The 24,778-nt window shown below is 33.2% G+C and overlaps 1 protein-coding gene across 1 annotated transcript; it reads right to left on the bottom strand.

Annotated features, from left to right (window-relative positions):
• Positions 1-475: 475 nt before the first annotated feature.
• LOC128204825 (receptor-type tyrosine-protein phosphatase kappa-like) lies at positions 476-17,231 on the bottom strand. Its single transcript, XM_052906235.1, has 19 exons — positions 16,754-17,231; positions 16,447-16,567; positions 15,925-16,016; positions 15,407-15,561; positions 15,138-15,225; positions 13,886-13,950; positions 13,228-13,264; positions 12,989-13,092; positions 12,498-12,623; positions 11,151-11,308; positions 9,266-9,401; positions 8,730-8,861; positions 4,383-4,479; positions 3,896-3,972; positions 2,728-2,847; positions 2,297-2,425; positions 1,841-1,998; positions 1,520-1,655; positions 476-968 (listed from the first exon to the last, which is right to left on the bottom strand). The coding sequence occupies exons 1-19, from the start codon at positions 17,229-17,231 to the stop codon at positions 900-902; spliced, it is 2,478 nt and encodes an 825-aa protein (XP_052762195.1). The 3' UTR covers positions 476-899.
• Between the last annotated feature and the right edge of the window lie 7,547 nt (positions 17,232-24,778).

Here is a 24,778-nt window from a genome sequence, read left to right as displayed (position 1 = left end):
AATTAACTGTATAGTTTTATACGGATTATTTAAAGTTATGCAAAGGCTTAAATATTCATTAAAATGTTTTGTTACGTGCATTTCCTGTCGTACCATACATCTTGTCTTTGAAACATTTATCGACGCCAAAACATTTAAAACATACTAAAAGGCAGGTTTGAATACCGCAATTTTAAAAAAAATAAAATAAAAAAGTTTATTCGCTATGACGTTTCATTACACGTTTCTTATTTATTGTTTATTCAAAGTACCTTCTACAAAAACATCCTGCATACTGCAATACATACATAGTAAATAGCATGATAATTATAATGTACAATGCGATTATAACACATTAGAGCAATACTTAATGCATCCGCTACATCAAACACAAGATTGAAATTATGCAAAATGCCCACAAAGTTCCAGTTATGAATAGATTCAATCACGGGAGCTCGGTGTAGTATGTTTTTCATATTATATCGGCAGGCTGACCGTGCAGGTAGTGGTGGGCATATATTGAAATACCGTTATGTGTTATCAAATTCTACCTATCGCACGGTAAGCTTGCCTATTAAGCCTTCCCTATGGGATATCGTTCTAATCAAATCAAACACTCTGCAATATGGTACAAAAAGCCACAGTAGTAAGTTTACAAATATTTACAATGATATTTACAACACAATGTTTACATTGACAGATGAAATACTAGAGTTTTTGTATGTGATTACGGTTATGCAGAACTGCAATCATGTTACGTTTGCAAGTGTCACCATGTCTGCGAATTGTGGATAATGTAGCTGTCATATCTTTATATATATTGTATATATACATGTGTTCGTGCCAAAGCAATAAACCGATTGCCAGTGCTCCAAATTAGTCTGCGGTGTTCATTTCCTCTGCATGTTCACATTTTTGTTTTAATACACAGCGTTATCTGTTGCATTTACGGAATAGAGAACACACTCGTGGCAGAAGTAAAACTGTTCCTGAAAAATCAAACTTCTATCAAATGCAATAATAATATTGATCATGCATAGGCGATTTCTAAAATACCAAAAAAAGGCAAGCCCAATTCAAAAATGAGATTCGATACCATAAACAATGTCATAAATAGCATGACGTCTGGACTATACAATAGCAGCTTTAATTTTGTTCTTATGAAATCTGATGGTCCACTTGGCATACTTACTAGCACAAATGTCAAACTTGAAAATCAAGATCAAATACTACTAAGTAGTTAAACAAAGAGACATACGACTGTCTGAAACTGTTAAATGATACAAATTGTTAAAGTTTATTCTTGTTCATTACATGTAATTATCATTATTGAACAGTCGTATTTAACATGCAGTTTTTCAATGTGTTTCTCGTTCAGTTTATGTTAGGCATTGAACCATACCCCTCGCTACATAAACATTGTTAACATATTACTACTGGTTTGCCCTTGTGATTTCAAGTGTATCATTGTGATTCAAACATAAAACCACGCATATGCGATATAATATGATCTGTTTGAAAAAATAGTTTTTATATTTACCACATTTGGAATTGAAAGCGGTCGTCTAGCTCTGACTCTCCTCACCGCATTGACCACACTGACTTCATTATATTCACTAAGTGTTTCAAGTAATGTCGAGACAACACATAAAAGGCCACTCTTTCCAGCACCGTTCCTATCACAATGGAAATAGATCGTGTAAACGAATGTCTACTGTCTTATTTTTTTTTCTTTATATCTTCCTACATTAAATCTTCATCATATCGGAGATACTCGGTCTATTGTGATTTCAAACGCTCTTTTTTAACACTAAGACAACATCTGAAGGCGACTTCGAGCTAAAACAAAGAGAGTACGTACATACAATGCACCAGTATCGGTCCGTGCATGTGAGATGATTTGGATGCGTCTTCAACCTCTTTGATGAAGGTAACAAAGTTTTCTGCCGACTTCGGACTAGTTTGATTTCTACCCCAGTCCAAATATTCATAGTGTGGTATTCTCAACTCCGACTTGTTCTGAAATTCAACGAAAACATATTGTTTAGAGATAATGTTTGCGATATAATATCGCTTACGCATAACCGGTTGTTATTGTTCAAGATGGTGCTAAGTGTAGAATTATTGTTTCTGTTGGTCGTGGTAGTGGTGTTATTGTTGTTGTTACTGATGCTATTTTCATTTATTTTAGAATGAAAATCTCATATTTGTTTGCATTTAAGCCATAAGAAACTATTAAAATAACATATCATTTTTCGAACAAAATATAGATGGCAGTTTGCGATTTTGGGGTAAATCATGCAGCCTTATATCGTACCTTTCCGTCGTGTTTAAAATGTAGCTTTCTTTTTACAAAGTGTTGTGTACTTTGTTCTATGGTGGAAACTATGGAAATCACACCTTTCTTCGTTGATAGATTGTCACCAGGAACGTATAAGCCAATCCCCTGGAAATAACAATATAAGTAACACCAAACCATTTTTTTATTCAAATCTGATAAAGATATCGCGTATTTTATATAACTGGATACTTGATAAGAAATTTGTTATTTTATAAAATATATAAAAACAAATATTACAATAAAAATAAGTGCTTAATACATAAACACAGGTAAATTATGACAATTACAGCGTAATATACAATTTGTAGCGCTTTTTATTAGGGAAGAAACGGTAGAACTTAAAACACTAGCTATATATCTCTATATACGTGGTCAAAGTAAAAACATACATTCATTCAACAATTTACCTGTGCCTCCATACTAACAATACAGGAACAGTTCTCCTGAACAGCAAGTGCAATGAAATCGGAAACGGTGTCAGGCAGAGGTGTTTGTGCAACCAAGAAGCGGTTTTTTGTTTTTAAACTCTGAAAAGACATTGAACGTCACACAAATGCATGTGATTTAATATTCGCCGTTTCGTCAAACTCGTTTGGCATATAGATGGCCTTTATACAGAGTACCATTTTACATTTATTTTCACTTTTGACAATGTCCCTGCAGTTTTCATAATAGTATCATTTTGAAATTGATCAGTGTATTAATAACGAATGTAAAGAAAAATATGCTTCAGCAAGCTAACAAATCTCATCAAGTCTCACATCTAATCATGTGTGTTTAAAGCATAATTTAATAAAGCGTGTCTGATAATAACTTCATTGCTAATAACTGTCTAAAATGTCAACTGTAATTTATCACAACAGGGGAATGAATCATATTAGTTTAGTTCTACTGTTCTGATCCTGAAATGTGATAAATTATTTATCTATATTGATTATTTTCCTCAGTAAAATATGATTAAACTAAGTCAACAGATCTTCTGCAGACAAACGAATATTGGGTATTTTATTTCAATCCAAATACGTATAGAGCTATCTTTTCAACACGCTTGCAACAAACTGTCGTAAGATACTTTAAAAACAACGTTTGTCAGTGTTACCATGTCAGTTGAATACTATACTTCCATAAGAAAGCAAACTATTTTAAGAACAAAATACTATTTATAAGCAACATAGATATTATCATAACCCAGATATATCCAAAAAGCGATCGTACGATATCTTTATTAAATGTATGGGGCCTATCTAAACAGCACATGAAGCGTACGATCAGTTTATCGAAGCGATATTTCTAAGTAGTTATAACATATATTTTAAATTTTACGTCTTTATTTGTTGTTTTGTTTGCAAAATTTGTTTGATTTCATGAAAGTTTGTTTGCAATTGCGAAGTTAGGTTAGCTTTTGCAAAGTTTATCTAATTTTATTAGTAACATTTACAATTCAATGTATCACATTCCTTGGTATCTTTGCAGCACGCCCGTTGCTAAGATTGAGGCATAGTGAGCGATTGACGAATCTCATTTAGCAATTTGAAAGGAATCTATCAAGTTATTTTGGAACATAATTTTACTTACGTCGATGTATATCGCATTAATGTAATCAGATTCGCCTGGTTTCAAAAACAGATAAAGACGCGGTCTGTTGGAATCACCTAACAATAAACAACACAAACAATATAAATCATGCAAATACAGGGATAACGTATCATCAACAAAAGCAATTTGCTTCAGGGATTGGAATTTCGCGCGGACGGAAGAGGGCGCATGATCAATGGGAAACAACAGAAACCTCAACAACGGCAGAAGGTGGCACATTAAAATCAAATGAAATATGTCACCAACGATCATTAGGACGGGTACACCGGCCCTTTGAACAAGATAACACACGTAATATTACATGAGCACATTTAAATGTATGTGGCTGGACTAACGATAACCGTATTTTAAAAAGGTTTTTATCATGTTCATTCGTCTACATAGTAGCTTTTTATATATAAGAAACAGAGGTTTTTAAGCCAGTTAAACAAATACTGTTCTTTTGAAATCAAAATAATCGTGATACCTGGTATAGCTGCGTGGTTTCTGTTATTATTTGTCAGAAGCCAATTCTTTTCCGTAACCTCCCCATCAGACTTTTGCTTCTGATTCAACTGCATTTTCTAACGTATAATCAGAATGCGACATTATATATGAATATTATTTACGTAAATCACACACACACTTGATATTAAGAAATTACATAGTACATTTAAACACCGTTAATCCGAACACCGTTTATCCGAATTTATTGTTGTTTCGCACAGTTAGCTCCTGTTCAATAATGACATTGAGCACGCGTATATAACAAACATAGATGTCAGATAATGATCGGTTCATTTGGGATTAGTGTAGAGTGTATAAAATGGGTGGTTTACACAGTCTGAATATGATTTGAAATGTTTATCTAATCATATTCGATCGCCAAATTAATCAATCGACCCGCTGCCGATGAATGCGGAGAAGAGCCAAACGAAACTGAGTTAACTAAGTGTATTTTAATTGATATTCAAACATGTTATGAAAGCATTCAAGTGCTGTAATTTTGTTTGACATGCATTTCTTAGAGGTTAATAAACGGCGCCGGTGTGTTGTCTGTCCATAATGGCACACCTGGTCCGAAATGCGGACATTGGAAAATTGTCGCACTGATTGAATTATGACGCAGCTATTGTATTTGGGACGTCATCAGTCATTGTTTCTAGGTCATAGTTTACAATGTTGTGTGGTGTGGAATGATAAATACTGGATAAATTTAAGATATTTCTTAAAGCTGCACTCTCACAGATTTACCATTTTTTGTCTTGGAATGAGTCAATTTTAGTGTAAATATCTGCACACCAGTGATATAAAACATCATTTTTGAACTTAACTATGAAAAACTTCGCTCATATATTTAGTCAGCAGTCTTATTTTACTGGTTTCCATGCATTTTCGCATAACTTGGCTCGTTCAAAGAGAAAAAATAAAATGTTGTCAAAACGCTAAATCTGTGAGAGTGCAGCTTTAAGGTAAGGTCATTTAAAGCGTGTACTAGTAGCATGTTTGAGCAAATTCAAAATTACACCATGTGTTTGTGTTTCAACGAATATTATTTTAAATTGTATTGTTTAGCGGTTTTAAAAAAGAAAGAATGGATTACTAAATTATGTCGATGACATATTCTTGATAACCATCAATGTAAAACTTGGAGTAATATAGGTGTGGTTTCGATCATGTGATGCAAAACCTACTGCTTGGTTTATGTATCAATTGATTGTGGATTACAGCAGACATCGTTTACTTATACTGAAAATGGAAGTGAAAATAATGCTCATCAATCCTGTGGACCAGACCTTTTCCATCCCTGACTTCTTAAGGAGAGTGTGGAAGAACTTTCAAAACCCCTGTCAGACCTTTTTAATCTCTTACTAAGTCTTTCTGTATCCTCATCAGCTTGGAAACTTGCAAACAGCGCTATTTTTAAGAAAGACGACCCCTCTAAGCCTTCTAACTGTAGGCCGATCTCTCTCCTAAGCTGTCTTGGTAAGCTCATGGAATGCTGCGTGTATAAATACGTGTACAGCTACCTTTTCTGGTTAACTGGCTCTTCTCAAACAACCTCATTACATCTTATCAGTCTAGCTTTGTCAAAGGTGACTCAATCGTTAATCAAATAACCTATTTCTACAAGAACATATTCAAAGCCCTGGACGAAAGACTTGGGGTTCGTGCAGTGTTCTGTGACATCTCTAAGGCATTTGACGGCGTCTGGAACTGTGGTCTCTTGTCGAAACTATCCGCCAATGGTAGTCCTGGTATCTTGTTCGACTGGTTCACTTTCTATCTGGCGGGCCGCATGTAACTTGACGTTTGTGCAAATTCTTCCTCTGATTGGTCCTCTATAAATGCAAGCGTCCCTAAAGGATACATTCTCGGACCTCTTCTGTTCTTCATCAATATAAATGACGTAATTCAACAAGTAAACTGTCACGTCAGTTTGTTTGCGGATGATACAAGCCTATACATCATTGTTGAAAATCCTGCAACTGGCGCTTCCATTCTCAATAATAACCTAGAAAATATCCATCAGTGTCTCAGTTTTGGCTAGTATCCTGCAACCCATCAAAAACCGTGTCCATTATTTTCTCACTTAAACATAACAAACCTCAACATCCACCTCTCCACATAAACCATGTTCCTATTGCTCAAGTATCTACTCATAAACATCTAGATGCCACCCTATCAGACGACGGAAAATGGAACCAAAATATCACTCTCATGTTGCAGAAAGCATGGAAGAGAATTTGTCTTTGCTTAGTCGATCCAGTCTCGAGAAAATGTATATTTCCTTCATACGTCCGACGTCATGCCGACGTTGTCTGGGATAACTGCTCTGCTCACTTGAAAAACAAACTGACTCCGTTCAAAATGAGTAGCATCATTCAAACATTAACTGAAAAGCAACAAATCTAAATCGTCGCCCATATACAATGTAGGTTCTAGACAAGGTCAAATTTACCATGCTTGCCTGCGCCTTGACTGCAGCTCACTCAACTATGACATTTTCAGGAAATCGATTGTCAACTCTTCACTATGGTCATGCGGTGTAAATGAAACAATACATATTTTTCTTTTATCCTGTCCTCGGTACAGCGACATTTGACACCGAATACTCAACAATCTCCCATTGTCCGGTCACTCTCAATAATATTCTTTATGGCGACGAGCACCTCAGAAAACCGCACAATGAACTTGTTTTTCTGAAAGTGCAGGAGTATATATCGCTTCCAAACGATTTCGCAACTGGAACATACTTGTGGGCATTGATACTCGGCATACCAGACGATATTAGATTAAGGATTTATTTTTTATCACTATTTAATTTACGTTTTTCTGATTTTAATTGATTGTTTTTGCTTAATGTAACTACGTATGATGCGTTACCTGTCTTAAAATAAATTACCTTAATGTCTGAATACTTCAACTCTGTTTGGTTTAAACAATATTTATTTCGATATGATATTAACAATTAGTTTAGTTTAACAAATTTGAGCATAATCAACGTTAACAAAGACCAAATATGTAATGCATATAAACAACGAATATGTTAATAATGCACAAAACAATAGTGTAAACAGAATTGAGAAGAAAGCCTTAAGGCTTATACTATGTCTCGCTTCTGTAGGTCATTTACGCTGCTTAGGCTAGTGCGCAAGTTGCGGTGACTCGAATAAATATAGTCTTATAGTCGTATTGTGTAAACTATGGTATGTAAACAAGTTGTCTTAGTCTGAAATCGTTTAGTTAGAAGGAGGAAAAGATAACGATAGAATAAAAGGAAGCTGAACGAGAGAGGTGGTACAGGCACTCAATCAATTCAACTCTGTTTGAATGACCGTGTGTCATTTATCTATGTTTGTCCTCATATCATTTCCTAAATACAAATAACATTTCCTAGGACATTCCTTTTTTTCCTTTTAAAGATTATAATTTTCCTTTGATTAAAATCATATGTGTGAACTTTTATGCATGTAAGTCAACCTCAATGTCATGTTTCCAACCTGTTACATGTTGTGAATAATATTGTAAATTTCATTTTCATGGAATGGAATACTAGTTATTTAACTTGTTTTCCAATCCATTAATCATCATATTCACGTGTTGTACCTATTGTCTGTAAAATTTTGTATATAAATGTTGTTTAAACTAAAATGATGGTACGAAGGATGATGTGTCCGGTATAAGCATACTGTAAGGTAAAAATTCGTTTACTGTGATATTATTTTAATTACTCGCGAAATATTGGCTTACATTGCAAGAATCCTTTCTCCAGCCATGTTTGCGTTGCTAATTTGCTAATTACGTCAAGTGCGGCGCGTGATTAAACTCTGCGGTTACCTGTTCATGTGCCCGTTTTACAGGATGTAATCTCATTATGGCTTTTTTGCATACCTTGAGGTGTGTCGATTATGGATAATTAGCACTTCAGCCGTTACAGTAGTGGAATGCAGTCCGTAAAGACATGTTTTCGGTCGAAAAATGTACTATATTTAGTAACATATGCGATAAATTGTATCAATAAGGTAAAAGGTATTATACAGGATTAGTCGGCATGTATTCGATCATAATTAGAAAGAATGAGAACGATCATTCAAACCAAAAACAACATGTTGATAACGTGAAGTCGACATGGCAATATGCACGACTTAATATTTTACGCCATGAATAATTCACGAACGCAATTATTTTCGAAAATTGTTAATCCAAATTATCGTTATACCGATATCCTTAATATTGGTCCCGATGACTTCGGATTAACGGTGTTTAAATTAACTTAATTTAATTTACATTTAATCATTTAAACCTTTTATACTTTGAGTAACAATCCTACCTCAAACTGCCTCTGTATCGCCCGTTTGCTCGACATCATAGTCATATATGCATGGAAGTGTTCTTTTTTTATCAACGAGCAATCAACAGTCAATGAATGGACCAATGCCTGGTGTAGGTACTTGTATTGACTCTGAAAGTAAAAATCATAGTTATAAGATAAAGAATAAATAGTGATTTAAGTGTATGTTAACTTACTGCTGGGAAACGTTGTGGTATGCATTACTGCAACATATTAATAAACTTCTTTTGGCATAATAATGTTAGATAGACGTAAGTATAAATTGAAATAAATTGGTAATGAGTAAAATAATACAAAGTTAACTTAAAGATAAAGGCAATAATCAAAACTCCATTTTGTCCTGTTAATGCAATATTTTGAGTTGATATGATTTGGCAAAATCAAAAAGTACTTTTAAATTTAATTCGTGAAACCAATTTTAACGGTAGCCGCCACATTGCGGTTATCGATAAACGAACCACGCGTCATTGCTACAATTGACTAATCTACACCAGATATATCAGTAAACATCCCACCAAAGTCTGAATCATGCTGGGCCTGTTCTGTCTCATGTTGAGAACACATCCCGGGATATCTATAGCTCCTTCTGCATCACCCTCGTTAGTCAGAATGTCCAGAGCTATGTAGGTTCCGGTTCTGCCTACACCAGCACTGAATTACACAAAACCCAATATATGTCTATTGTATCATCCCAGATGAAAAAGAAGAGCATGTATTATTTTCTTCTCAGTTTTGTGAACATTAGTTCGATATACAAGTACCGCTATTTCAAACGTGTTTACTTACATATTTAATCATATTCTACGATAATGTCCCAGTAAACCGTAATTTGTTTTTTCGTAAACATAAACTCAATACTCTCAGAATTATATGCTGTTATATGAAATGATTAGCGTAAGGAAAAGCAACTTTAATCCTCAGAAACGATAATTGCTTTTAACTTTAAACAATAAAACTTGTGTAAACATACAAGTGTTTCTGCGTAAATTTGCTGAAATTGTATATTTCCTGCTTAACATTTCAAATTAGTATATTTCCTGCTGTTTGGCTATATTGAGACAAAAGGAAGTCACATATTATTTTCGCCGGACAAATTTATTGTCCCTGCATGATGAAGAAGTGTCACGACTGACCATAAGGAAATTGTGCTCATTTGGCTGAGCTGTGGTATAAAAAGTTTGGACACCTTCGGGTCGTGGCGTAAGATTTAAAGAACCGCTTAATTGAGCGTCACGGGGGTTCGAGATACCAGAATAAGGAAATTGTATTCGTATTAATGATATTATAAATTTTCTATGTACTAATCTTTACTTTAATAACTGAAGAGAACATTTGTCAACAAGGAATAAATAAGTGTTAAACGTACACGGACTTGTGGGGTTATTATATTTATAAAGAATAACTGGAAGGACTGTTCCTATAAAACTGCGATCACGATTGTAAAAGAATGGGTTATATATTTATATGGTCATAAAAACTAGAGTGCCACACTTGATACCCATGTATGCAGCATATGCTAAGACCAGTTTTATAAATACATGGAATGCACACTTACTTGTTACTGCGATAAACAACTGATTTAAGGATATATTTTAGCTACACACGTTTAAGACGGTATCGATCTCAGTTGCACATGCTATTTGTTATGGTAGTAGTGGATGTTCGGGTCCCCGGAAAGTGTTGATGTCAGACCAAGGTTACTTGGATACTTCTCTTAATCAGGATTGGCTAACGGAATGAATTCCAATAATTGCAAATGGCGACGAGTCATACCGTTAGGAAGACTCGTACCGATACGATAAGAAAACATGGTCATGTAGTAGATCTGTTTAATATAAATAGTTAACTTTTTAAAAAAACATCTTATAGTTATATAGATTTGTTGCGTATGGAACCATTTAAGGAGATTACGTTCTCAATTAGTAGCCTTTTCTAGATAAACAACGCATCCCGGAGCCTTTCCCCACGGTATGCGTTAGCCAATAAATACATTGACATATTAGATCACATTGCTTATGAGTGAAAGATATCGGATCGAAACGATCCAGTTAACAGAAAGGCCCTGTCCAAAAAGGCCCGATCCAGAATTGTTAAAAAGCCTAATCATTGCGGCGTATTTGATACCAAGCACCGAAACTTTTGTCTTGTTCATCCTCGTATAAATCAGATTCAAAAACACATTTCCAAGCGAGTGTTATCTGAATGTTATTTATTTGTCTTGTTAAATACATGAATATATACAAAATTAATACATTGCGAAATCAATCAAAACTTCCATGTGGATTGCCTCACTATTTTCTAACATGCATTACTTTTATCAATCGTTGAAACGATGTTCACATTTTCTTCAAGCTAGGGAATGAACGGTTAAATAATCTAAACCACAGCTTGACACCCCACCTGCAATGAACTATCACTGGTCCGTCAATGGTAGTCGACAAGGCGTTCACTTTTTGTCTAAACTCTATAATTGATGTGACGTCATCAGGAGTGTCCTTGTTTGACCAAGCTGTGAACTGAAAGTGATGCAGATTTCTTTCTTCGGAATTCTGTTCATCCTGTTTTGAAATGAAAAATATAGTAAAGAAGTGGTTCATATTGATAACCTTGTGGTGTCGTGTTATTTTTCTACGATGGATACCATTTGGAAGATGGTTGATTAAAAATATATTTTGAGAACTAACAAAGAGTATAAGTGTGTTAGGTAGACGACAGCGTAATCCTAATGAATATTAACACTAAACACTGAAATTCGTTTTACATGTCTCTTTTCTATAAAAGGAAACAAGTTTGTCTTTCTTGTAAAGAAAAGGGTTAAACAACATTATGATTTATAATTCATCGTTTAGAATCAATCCTTAACTTTTTATTTTGCTGACCGATGGAAGAACCGTGTTTCTTTGAACACCAGACTATCATCACTAGGATTTAACTTATTCATCGGCGTATATATAAAGACAAACAGAAACATTGTAGAGAAAATGATTACAACGATTTATCAATATATTTTTAAAAGTTCTTCTCCAATATTTATATCAAAAACTACAGAAACAAGCTCAGTAGCCAAAGTTTTAAACATAGACCTCATTTAATGTTTAGGGTTATCCCAACAATCCTGAATAAAGTAAAAACCTTAATGGAAAATCTTATCAAAGTATGCCTTAACTTGAGGAAACTTAATAACAAAACAAATAATAAAGAACTAATATCTGAACCCCAAGTACTTCAATGATTCAGCTGATGAAAAATTCAGTTTTTTGCTTCATATTATAAGGGAGAAAATTAGTGATGCCATCTTTAATTCCGAAACTATTTATTATATCTCTTTTATTTAAGCTATTTTCTTCCTAGGTTTCTCAAATATTAATTTGTATAGTAGCCGCTTGCACGCGGGAGGCTACGTGTTTATACCTAGACCACCTCCTTTCAAATACGCTTAAATGGTATAATTGTATACCTTACCTGCTGCTTTGCCTTTGAGGGGAGTACTTGAAAACTTGGAGTTCTCAGTACTGATAACTGATTGATAGGTGAAGGATGGGGTGTCATGAAATGGGTCAGTCGTGCCAATCAAACAATGCCTTACCGTATTCCAAGTCGCAGATTGTGTTGTCACTTAGAATCTCTTATAGGCTAATGTTAATATAAATCGGATGTAGATGTATACATACTTACACACACTCCATCAACCTAATTGTTTTCGTTTACATCCAAACCACTGAAAATGTTAAAGAAATTAAAATTTACCTGGGAAAACGTAAACTGTCTCCAAATAAAATCTGCGTACACTTTTTCAACCCTGCACACCACTTTTATATCGTCGTATACTTTCTTTTCTCCACTATCAGGCCAATATTGCTCACAATTGGTTTTCTGCAAAGAAACAAATATTAACTAATTATTCACTATATTGACATAACGTTGCACTTTATTATACTTATATGGAATTATGGCAACTGCATTCTAGAGAGGCATAAGTGAAATTATATAATAGTTCACAATCATAACCTCTTTTTTCATTATTCTTAAATACCGATATAACATTATATTCGTTCTGCATATCTTGTATTGTATTCATAATGGAATACCAAAGTACAAATTATATTGTTGTTATTGTATTCTAAATCACTGTAGTTATAAGTATATATTTATTATTTTCACTCGTTGTCCATTCGTCACAAAACCACAATACTCTTTATCATAGAAGTTTACACACTTGTCATTTGAAAACACCTTACCTCACCCTCTACCAAGTTGGTTATCATGACAATTTTCTCCACTTTCTGCTGCCAGATCATTCTCCAGAATTGGCCAAAATCACCCAGCTGCTTAGCCATTGGACCTTAAAGATGCATAATATTTTCCATATTTGTTTACTTTATTATGTACGAAGTATTAACTTGAAGATGTTTTAAATTGTATTTCATAGGAGGTAATATTATTGTAAAACAAACGTTCAATAAATACATCATCTTACCCAAAGCAGCTATGTATGCATTTCGTTTCCTGAAACCCTGGAAGAAAGAAGTTATGTTAAGTATGCCTACGTTCGTTCAGGTTCATAATAATTTAAAGTTTTATTCACGAATCCCAAGATTTGAATTATTACTTTTGTAATCAGATTGCTTTAAACATTGAGTTTATACGAATGGACTTCTGAATTACTAATTGTTCTTAACAATTAGAATCGCATTTCCTTCCTTAACGTTTTCTAGTAAAAATAACAAATCAGAACAGAATAAAATGCTTATTTAACTTGAGCATGTATAGGTCATCGCTAAAACATATACATATTAAAACATTATGTTCTTTAAAAAAAATAACAACAATAGTTATATAAATTATGCATTCCATGCGGCAAACACGCTTTTTGCAGTGATAAAAACAATGTCATAATATGTTCACAGTTTTGACCAAAACATCTGGTTTTGAATAAAAAACACAAATTTTGCTTCATAATTATATGATATGGCGATCATATCATAGAGCAAACACATTGTTCAATAAAATATTAGTAACAATAATAAATGTAGTAATAATAATAAAAATAATGATAATATTAATAACACTTATAATACTTATACTGGTACATATAGTAATAAAAATAACTACCCATTTTGCTAGTAAGCACTTACGTCTATATAGCTAGCATTGATATAGTCTGTGTCTCCTCCGCGTACTACAACACGCGTATCATCATCTAAAATTGACACGCATGATGCAATTGAAACCACGAGGGCAGACATTCAAGGTCATTGTGAACCTTCTTAGTAACGCTAATAGGAAGTCAAAGCATAACCGAAAATAAACAAGGAAATGCAAGACAACAATAACAGTCTTAAAGGCCTGAAACATACAATGAAGACACTCAAAAAATAACAACATTTTTACTAGGGATGGCAACGAGTACCCGAGTACTCGATCGAACGTCCAAGTACTCGAGTTCCATATCACTACTCAAGTACTCGGAAAAAAATCTATAAAAATCACCAAAATACACGATTTACAGACAAAATATCAGATCTGGTTAGTTGCCAAGAGGACAATTTACGGTCCCTCTAATCCCCGCTGTTTACACAATTGACCTCAATCAATTAGTTGACAGTTGTTGTGATAGTTGGAAACTGTCAACAAAGGACCCCTATTTAAAATTAGCACTGATGTCAATTAGCGAAGTTTTGATAGCGGTACTTTCACCTTCACAATTCTATTTTATACCAATTAGAGACCTTCCACCAAACAATGGACGCTAACGAGCGAAAGAGTATCGACCGTTACGAGAATTATATTCCTAATGGGCGTATTTTAACTATTTTTGCAATGATTATCACAATTGATTGGTTGATATTTTAAATCAAGAATTATGAATATTAATGAGGTAAACAACAATTACACAGTACGAAAAACTATCATTTAAAAAAAAATAATTGTAGAGTAAACAACACTGAACTTCGTATTGAATTTCGTTTTATGTATGCTATTAATTTTCGTTCATTGTAATTCTGATTGTTGTTCATTTCTGCAGTGCATACTTGTATAAAATGAAACGAATAAGACAAATTAAAAGCCTGAAACAACATTTGTTTTCTTTTTATATCATTTTGTGTTAAAATAGTTAAAATACGTAATGAGTTTACTTTAAAGGTGAAAATGACCAAAAATACCACCAACGCACAATATACGTCATTAACGATACATGTATACACAATCTTGTCATTGCAAACACATATTCATTTTTTCCGAGTAATCGAGTAGCCGAGTAGTACTCGATCGAACGATCGTCCGAGTACTCGAGTATTAATTTTACTACTCGTTGCCATCCTTAATTTTTACGCATCAAAGAAACACACAATAACCTTTATTTAGAAACTAAGAAAGAGTTCTCACATGGATAGATTCCTTTGTATCTATTTTTGTGCATGTTAAGCCTCGTTTGTGAAACTTCATAGGGTTTAACGAGACCATATGGTAATCTCTGCAATTGAAAAATTAGCGATATTTATTTAAACAATCTGCATTTTCGCTCGTTGACTTCTGTGTACATGTACTTACAAAATGTAAGTATTGGCATACTCGATATATTACGTGTTACACATAACACTCTGATAAAAGACATTCTTTATACAACATGATGTACATTAATGCATGGCATGTACCTGAAATTCTTCTTCAAGATCCTTTAAACATATGTATTGTACATATTCAGGTAAATCGGCCACTGTCAGTTTGAATTTGCCTACTTCCTTTGCGTTATTGCAATAAATATCTTCATTCTCAACTGTGATCTCCCGTGGAGATATATCATCTCTGTCTGAAACATCGTAAATTTTCGGCAAATTGTCGTGTGATTAAACAGACTACGGTTTTACAATTAAGATAACCAGCTTACCAATTTTAAGATAGTATACGAAAACAAATGTTCTATATCAATACGACTTTCCTTTAAAAATTGTTGCCATCCAGTGACCCGTTCAACATGCCCTTTTACTAAGCGTGCAACGAAGTACATGTTTTATCTCGAGGTTTTAATTTACTTATTTTTGTACTCTATTGAAACACTGCAAATTTGGGAACTTCATAATTCAGTAGCATAATTGTAACATATCGGTTTGACTATTGATGTGCATACACGAACTATAATACTAGTTACAAGCTAAACAGAACGCATGCGTACCTTCACTTTCGATCACCGTTGCGTACAACGCGAAAAAGTTCTCAGGTTCTCTTTCTGTTAGCTTGCTCTTCTTTTCGCTGAAATTTTCTCTTCTGAAAAAACATGCGGATTTCATTTCATTTTCTATTATTAAGCACCATTGATTGAAATGCATGTAGTATCTTTAACCTAAGGTATCAAATATTTAACAGTGAATAATTTGGATGGCTGGTATCATTTTAGCGTTTTGCGTGTAGATAAATATGTTTATAAATGTAACAGTATTACAAACACTCATTTTTAGACTTAAAAGAGTGCGAAATATGTATTCAACGTCTGAATTCAAAATGGAGTTGATTTAAAGAACACTTTGGTCTATTAGTTTTATGAAAGTGATCAGTAAGCGGTATCCTTTCAAATGATACCGAAAGGAGATTGGATCCTTGCGCATCAAAATTGTATATTAACGCCAATAACTTAATATATTAACTGTCATCTTTACATTGGATGCATTAAAACATAGTTATTCTCTTAGTTAATTACCTTCTTCGAAGCAAAAAATGTCCAATAACCACAATGCCAACAAAAATTACAACGCCTCCGCAGACTCCTCCTAAAAGAGCTGCAATTGACTGAGTGTGCTGTTCCACGTTTGTTTCAGTTTCTAAAGAGGCAACATAAGTTAAATGAAATACAAAACAATATCTTTGATAGTATAATAAGCTAAACAGTAAAATAAGCTAAACATTTTCACGTGAGGTTCTAAATATTTAGTTCACACTTATATTTACAATAGTCACCAAAGTAGTCATACATGCTTGTTTTGCATCTTTGACCGCTCCATTCAGACTTACAAGGACAAAAGCCTGTGTCCCTCGTGCAATTACCAAATTCACAGCCAAGTGAGCAATTGTGCTCACATTTCTCACCAAATTGTCCATTCGAACACTGGTCACAGGTTTCACCTTTAAAGTTGGGACTGCATCGGCAAAAACCACTTTCCTCATCACAATGTCCGTTTTTGCAAGCTCTAGAACACCAATATTGACAGGTCTTTCCAAACCGCCCATTTGAACACTGGTCACAGGTTTCACCTTTATAGTTCGGACTGCATCGGCATACAGCACTTTCCTTATCACAATATCCGTTTTTACAATCCCTAGAACATTCATATTGACAGGTCTGTCCAAACCATCCATTTGCACACTGGTCACATGTTTCACCTTTATAGTTCGGACTGCATCGGCATGAAGAACTTTCTTCATCACAATGTCCGTTTTTGCATTCGCTAGAACATTTGTTTTGGCATGTACTTCCCCAGTGGCCATCATAACACGATAGACAACGTTGTAGAGAATCGCATGATTTGCATTTTGAATTACAAGGATGACAATGAGTATAGTACAAATAGTATCCGGATTTACATTTTAAACAGTAATGACCCGTGTTTTGGTAACAGCTTATGCAACTTTGATACGTACAATTGTGTAAACAATTGTTTCCATAATAACCGTCTATACATCCGAAATAACATTTGCCTGTATTCGAACATTTTCTGTCATGGCCGTCCTCACGATCCTTGCACGTTGAACAATCCTGTGCACAGACAACTGTAAATACCAATATGCAGTGTAAGTCCATTTCAATTACTGCTTATATTGCATTTTGGTTTTCGATGCAGTACAATTAACAGGAACTTTGATTATTACTTTTGACCCAATGAGAATCCTGTTGCATTATTTTTCGATGCAGTACAACTCTCTTTCGAAAATAACATGAATATTGACTGTTAAATAAATGTTTGTTTTTAACAAAATAGAAACTCGTTGCATTGAGGTTGTACCAACACAATAATACAAAAGAAGGAAATAATACATGAATTACTGAGAGTAAAGCGGTAATGTTGGAATAAAAATAATAAATCATTAAATATATCTCAAAATAAATACACAAACAATTTAGTCAAACTGAATTACTTTTTAAAAATTCATTCATTTGTCATTTAGGCCCGACATGTGTTATTATCGATAAAAGCTAAGCATGTATTCAACATATACAGAAAGAAAAAATGGAGTGACGTGTTCATTTCTTTACACTATATACGTCGTATATAAACCCATCAATAGCCACGGTCATACTATCTACATAGAGAAAATCAAACAAGTCATAATGTCCATGGCTGATATTGTTTTATGATGTCATGCTTTTTTCTAAATTTCAAGAGATTAGATGAGCATATCGGTTGATACATAATGCATGTTTATACTTACAAAACTATTTACCTAACTACGCCGGATACTATGAAATTATTTGACGTTTAAACAATCCTAACTGAAACTGATCACCGAAAACACACATACTTGCGTAATTTTTAAACCTTAGCCGAGTTTCTCATACCGTATATGAGTGGATGAAAATATATATTCTATGGGTGATATCGAAGCGCTCTGACTTCTTTGATTAATATATCCATATACTTAAGTTGACCACGTTAAAAATATTAGTAAACATTGCTTTAAAATAATTATATATTTATAATGTGTGTTTTGTTTTATTTTGTCAAGGCAATATCATTTCAATAGTAAGGACACGATAAACAATCAATGTCAGACATGTTTATTTCTAGGCGATATATTGTATTGGGTTCTTGCACATATATGTTTTCAAATCGTTGATTTATTTCCTATTAAATTTGAATGGAAATTATACATGGATTTTACTGAATGTTGATATTAATACAGGCTACTTTATAATATTTTGCCAACAGGAAAAAACTTACCTCGCACAAGTATTAAAAGAACAGCACACGCATACATTTAGCTTTTGAATGTCCTTTTCATTATGTCATAAAGTGTCCAGTTTTCCCCACTCAAAATTATATTTACGTCTAATATTCACAAAAATTCTAGTTTTAAATCAGATTCATCCCGACAGAAGTATAATACATTTCCATAGTATCATAAGACAATGTTTGACCACAAAGCTTGCGATCAAAGTATAGAATGTAGAACTATGAGACATGCTCTGGGACATGTTATGTAATATATAAACCAGGAAAAGAAGTAAACTCATGACTTCATATTTACTGAAGCAAAACATTATTGTATTGAAAGATAATGACCATACATTAAAATTGAATTAATTCCTTGAAATAGTGATGACTTTATTAAAAGTAATCCCCCACAAAAAAAAAAACGATGTTGGAGTCTCTTTCGTTCTAGGATAATATAACACTGAATAATATAACATTTAATTTTGGAACCAATGTGAACGTTTCGTACAATTGATATTTATTGTTGTAATATTTCAAAGAAGATTACTTTACTTTCAAGACTTTAATTTAAAGACAAATCTAAATGAAATTGAAATTCAATTTGGTCAACGTTTATTACATGAGGCCTAAGTTAATTAGTCCTGAAAATGTCTTCGGGGCAGGATGTTCGGATGTAAGGTTTATGTTCAAGAAATTTCTCAATAAAGCAATAATGAATGTATAGTTAAATTTTTTAGGCCATCGTGAAATTTGCATGGATTTAATGCCTCACGTCTTCATTGAAACAGCATGCTCTCAGTTTTATATTGAAACAAATACAATATTGAACATAAACATTCACTGTATGTTTAAGCACGATTTACCAAAGCAAAACATACGAAATATAGGATGTAAGGCATTCAATTTGTTTCTGTCTTATTTTAGTCCTTGACAAATGAATGTCACTCAAATAATCGACAGAAAAATATCAATAACATGTCCTTTTACATCATTTATATAAGGGTTCAGACTCATGCCTTCGCCACTGATTCACACTTAATGGTCGGTTTGACTAAGCAGATTTCAACCGCCAAATTGCCATTTTGTTGTTAATTGGTTTTATTTAGTGGGCTATTTAAAAGCTTGCATAAGCGCTAGGTAGTATTGAGACATTTCGCGCTCAAGACTAAGTAAGAATGTAAATATCAATATTTGGTCTTCTTAACAAGCATAAACTCTAACTATCCTAATCCAAAATATCGCTAAATATTGATCTGGAATCCGGTATACCACATATTAATAAAAGCATCGATCAATAGTTATACAGTATTCAACAATCGTAATGCATGGAGACGAACAGCATGTGCATGCCCATCATCGGGGCCCGAAATGATAAGAGCGTGTTACGTCAGTTTGAGACTGAATTAACGTTCGTATTTCCTAGCTTAAAGTTAGATAATATGATTTGATAACTTAGCCCAACCATGAATGGATAAGTTTTACCTTGTGTCGTGTTTGATATAACCATCGTGTTTTTTTTCTGTATAACACATATGCAATGAAACATTTGTGAATTTATATAGGTCAGAAAATGTATAAGTCTTCACGTTTGTTAACAATCTATTAAATAAAAAAACTTCTTCTTAAATAGGGAAAATTCAAGCCAGTTATCAGTTTTGTTCATTTGGTTGTTATGACACTTTTGATACAATGGTCATTTTCCTAAATCATTCGAGGAAAACGTAATATTTTCAACTGTTTTCTTCGAGTTGATAACATATCTTTTTCCCAGTTCGTTTTTTTTCGTAGAAATAGGTCCCATTTGAGTTTGATCAATTGATTTCTGTGATATGTCATGATTGATAAAGTATTCGAGCTTAATTTAAAAAAATGAAAGAAATAAAACATTGTTTGCTTGTTGTTATAAAGATAAATTTTGGCATTAAACAACAACACAACATAAACCAGAAAACGACAAAATATGACCAACAATTCAATAAAATATATTTTTAGAAATATTTGACTTGTAGTTATAATGAAAACGTCTATTCGTTAAATGTTTGGCTAATAATGAACTTGTAATTCCCATTGTATTAATTAAATACACGATCAAATTAAGCAAATACTTAAAAAAATGACTTATGGCAGAGAGCCACAATACTTATGTGAACAACTGGTCTAAACATAGCATATAGAGCCTGTATTGTAAGTATGTCTAGTATGTTTATAAGTTTATCTGTACACATATTTTTTCTCCGCATACGGGGCATATCTGGAGAAATCAAACAATTTGTATTTGAACGCTTTTTTTGTTATTAGGAATTAAAGCTGATTATTTTTATACTAATGTAAGGCCAAATAAAAAATAGGTCTGTTTCAGGTTACCCGACCGACCCTATTTTTTCCCGCCGACCCTAACCTATTTTTCCCTGAAAAAAAATGTGATTTGGGTACGAAAAGCATTTGTTACGAAATGTATGTACGTAAAGTTGACAATATTAGAGTTGGATTTCTGAATGTATTTACCGTACTTCACCTTAGAGTTCGGACACCTTAAAATAATTAATTTTTCGCTCTACGAATTCATAGAAAATAACCATTTTTACATTTTATTTACATATATGGTAAACCGGCCTTTTTTCTTCATGTCTGCATTTTACCACTTATTAATTTATCCGTAGTTATCAATGGTTATTACGCCTATAAGTCACTGTAGCTCCTTCATCAAGATAATTAAAATCCCATTCAACACCATTTTATACATGCATTGAAATGAATAAACACCTTTTATCGGCTTCAGATCAAACAGTCACATTGTGTGACGTCACATAACTCAGTTATACCCACGAGAATCTCATGGGAGCATGGATATTGTTATGCAGGATTCATGTGTCTGGAGTTTTTTTATTGTTACTTAAGTATTGAATTTATAACTTTAATTCATCACATTTAATAGTAACCTGTATCATTGAATGTGTTGACTTTATTGTTTTCATGCCAAGAAATCCTATCCAATTTTCGATTAAGAAGGAAACCCCTGTATGCCAGCATATACCTGGATTTTAGCTGCATATGCATTATGTTCCATTCAGTGGTTTTGTGCTAAGGGTTAAATGGCTGACTTGGTTCTCCATGAAATTTTTATCAGTTATCTGCTGTTACAGCTAATTCATTTCATTTTATGGCCATTACGACCAGCATGAAATTCAGGGGAGCAATAATATTGGTCATTTTACGGAAAAATCTTTCTATAGTGCATGGTTCTTAGATTTAACGCTTCATCTCATTTTGTTTATTACGACACTTGTCAAAAATAAAAATAAAAATTCAATAATAGTTTATTATTAAGTATTGACATGATTTTCTTAACTATAAAAAGTATAATTATTAATTAACTAAGCTAAGTATTACATCTTTGATATTGTTTATGAACAATCTCCTTGATGACAATATTTAACTATCTAAACCACACTCTTGTTATTATGTTTAATTATGTTTAAAGATTGAAAACATCAAGTACAAATGTACTAAATATATTTCTTAGTTCCCCGACAGCTAAATATTTTCCTCACGCCGGCCAATTCCTAATAGCCTCTTATAGAACAATACCGTAATCAAGTCGTTTAATTTAACAACTTGAGTACGGTATTGTTCTATAAGAGGCTCTTAGGATTTGGCTGGCGTGAGGATGTTTTTTGAAACAAATAGAATCACAAACCCCAGTCAAACTTATCAACTTCCGGCTCAAAATGTTATGACTCATGTATATTTAATAAAATGATACCGGGGAGTTGTTTATCTGTGGATGTCGAAAACCTGTTTAAAGGGGCTATACTCCGTATGATAAAATAGCGAAAAAAAGAAAATTTTCGAAAAATGACATAAACTTGGCATCGATGTATACAATGCATTCAAACTTACTAACTGAAGAACCTGGTCTATCACAATAAGAGTGTGTGTTTTTGTTAAAAAATGTGAACCCAATAAATCTGACATTTTAAAATCAATATCCATACGCTTAGTAAAGCATACCCTAAATATAATTCGACCTATGAGACGGCCAGATTCATATATAATGTAATATAGATTACATTTTCATTCCAAATAAAACGGTTGGATAAGCATACCATTTTCATTTACATCTGTCATATGTCTAAAACGATAATGTTACTCATTAAAAACAACATATTTTTGTTTAAGAATAAGTAAATAATAAGTTTTACTAAATTAAGTACTCTGTAATTATGTCTAACACTTGATACTTTTTCACGTCTTTCTGGGCAAAATTAAATACATTCTTCCAAATCTTGACCAAAACTACAGCAACTCCCTAGATATGAAAACATGATTAAACACATGGTCAGATTCTCGGTCAATTAGGGGTTAATGTGTAGCTGAAATTGGCTCTTGTGTAGAAATGAAAAGTGGAAAAATTGGCTGGTATTTCTTGGCATGATTGATGTTTCAATGAGTATTACTGTACGATTATTGCTTCATAAAGTCTATATTAAAAGTGTGATACAAGTTTCAAAGTTAATTGGCGGATCGTTTTACAAACATGTCATGTCTGTGTTTTCTTAATCTCTGCATTGCCCTTGTTGTTTCTTTAATCTTCCATTAAATATATCACACATCCTTTTCACCAGGCAATAGATCGTTTAGGATGGGTAGTAACCAACTAACTTATCACAGTGATGTATACGGTTAGGTAATCTAGCCAGGCATTGTAACGATAAAGATCAATAATTTTTGTCTGTGAGACTTAGTAACTGTAAAAGTTCAGTCGATGTCCTTTGGGTGTCCGAAAATTAGGTACCTAAAATAAATTATTTTTGAAAATAATAATGGATGTCCGAATTTATAGAATGTCCCAACTCTTAAGGTGAATTACGTTTGTGCTTGTGTGCCAGGTATGTTTCAATTCTTGAACTATATTTTCTTGTCAGATACAAATGTATCAGATACTGACTTTCGGATTGATATGTCAGACTTAAGTGTGCAATTTTGGCAATAAAACCTGCATGTTACTTGTTCTTCAAATCTGAACCCCCAGGTCCTCTTGACAGCATTGAGGCTTCCTTGGCTGATGGCTTATATGGTAAATTTGCTGTCCCACTCTTTATGTAATTATGTTTCAGGGAGGTTAGTATTCTACAGAGGGTGATTGAAAGCAAACGGGTGCATAAAGAAAAGTAAAACCGTTCCTGGAAAGTCTTAAATAATAGCAGAGTGGTGTACCACAACTTAGTTGAAATCCAACCATCATTGTCAAAAGTATTTAACCAGACAAATAAAGAATGTTTCCTTTGAAGCATGTAACATGTTTAAAAACTACTGAGAACCTGAAAATTGATGACTTTAATTTTTTGTTACTTTCTGCGTCAACAGTTACTGAAATCAATATATATAAAAAAAATCCGACCTACCTACCCTATTTTTAGCAGTGTTACCTGAAACACACCTATTTTTTATTTGGCCTAATGTAAAAACATCATGATAAAAAGTTTTCCTCACGAATACATGTTTAAACCTTTAAACAAATCTTTAGAATAAAATGACAATTTACGGATTTGTCAAAAGTATCACTAGTATATGAAATCACATCAATTTCTTTGATTTAACTTTTTCTGAAAAGCTAAACTTGACTTATCCTCTTGTTCATAAGTTTAGCTTGTTATATATTTTAATCTGTTTCGATAATGTTTCTATTATTTATAGTTACCTTCTTTATATACAGAGGCATTTCCCATAAAATTGCGTGCCACTCGGAAATTTTTCGGATAAAACATGTGGTAAAAAGATTAAAAAGCATTAATTTATGCAAATATTAACGAAAATGAATACAAAATGCTCATTTTTCCATTTATTTTAATAGCGTTACGTAGCTTATGTGATGACGGTTATGCAGGACCTAATCTTTACAAATTTAGCAAGTATAACCATGTCTGCTAATGTTATACAGTACAGCTAAACATGTCATCATGAATCTGTCAAATGTTTATTCATTTGTTCGTGTCAAGGAGAACACACCGGCTGTATTTGTTCTAAATTAGAGAGCTGGCTTCATTCACTCTTAAGTTGTTTTACGTGTATTACACAGCGTTTTCAGTTGCATTCACGGAA

The sequence above is a fragment of the Mya arenaria genome, chromosome 10 (genome assembly GCF_026914265.1).
Source record: "Mya arenaria isolate MELC-2E11 chromosome 10, ASM2691426v1".
NCBI classification, from domain to species: domain Eukaryota; kingdom Metazoa; phylum Mollusca; class Bivalvia; order Myida; family Myidae; genus Mya; species Mya arenaria.
Note: the sequence above shows the minus strand (reverse complement) of the source record. Positions and strands in the feature narration are given on the sequence as shown.

What these genes read in the sequence shown, in the direction of transcription:
- LOC128204825 (XM_052906235.1), bottom strand. Translation starts at nt 17,231, where the DNA reads ATGGCCACTGGGGAAGTACATGCCAAAACAAATGTTCTAGCGAATGCA. An exon ending in CATTTTTTGCTTCGAAGAAG is followed by an intron (nt 16,017 to 16,446) that starts GTAATTAACTAA and finishes ATGTTTTTTCAG; the next exon opens with AAGAGAAAATTTCAGCGAAA. An exon ending in CCGATACTGGTGCATTGTAT is followed by an intron (nt 1,656 to 1,840) that starts GTACGTACTCTC and finishes CCATTGTGATAG; the next exon opens with GAACGGTGCTGGAAAGAGTG.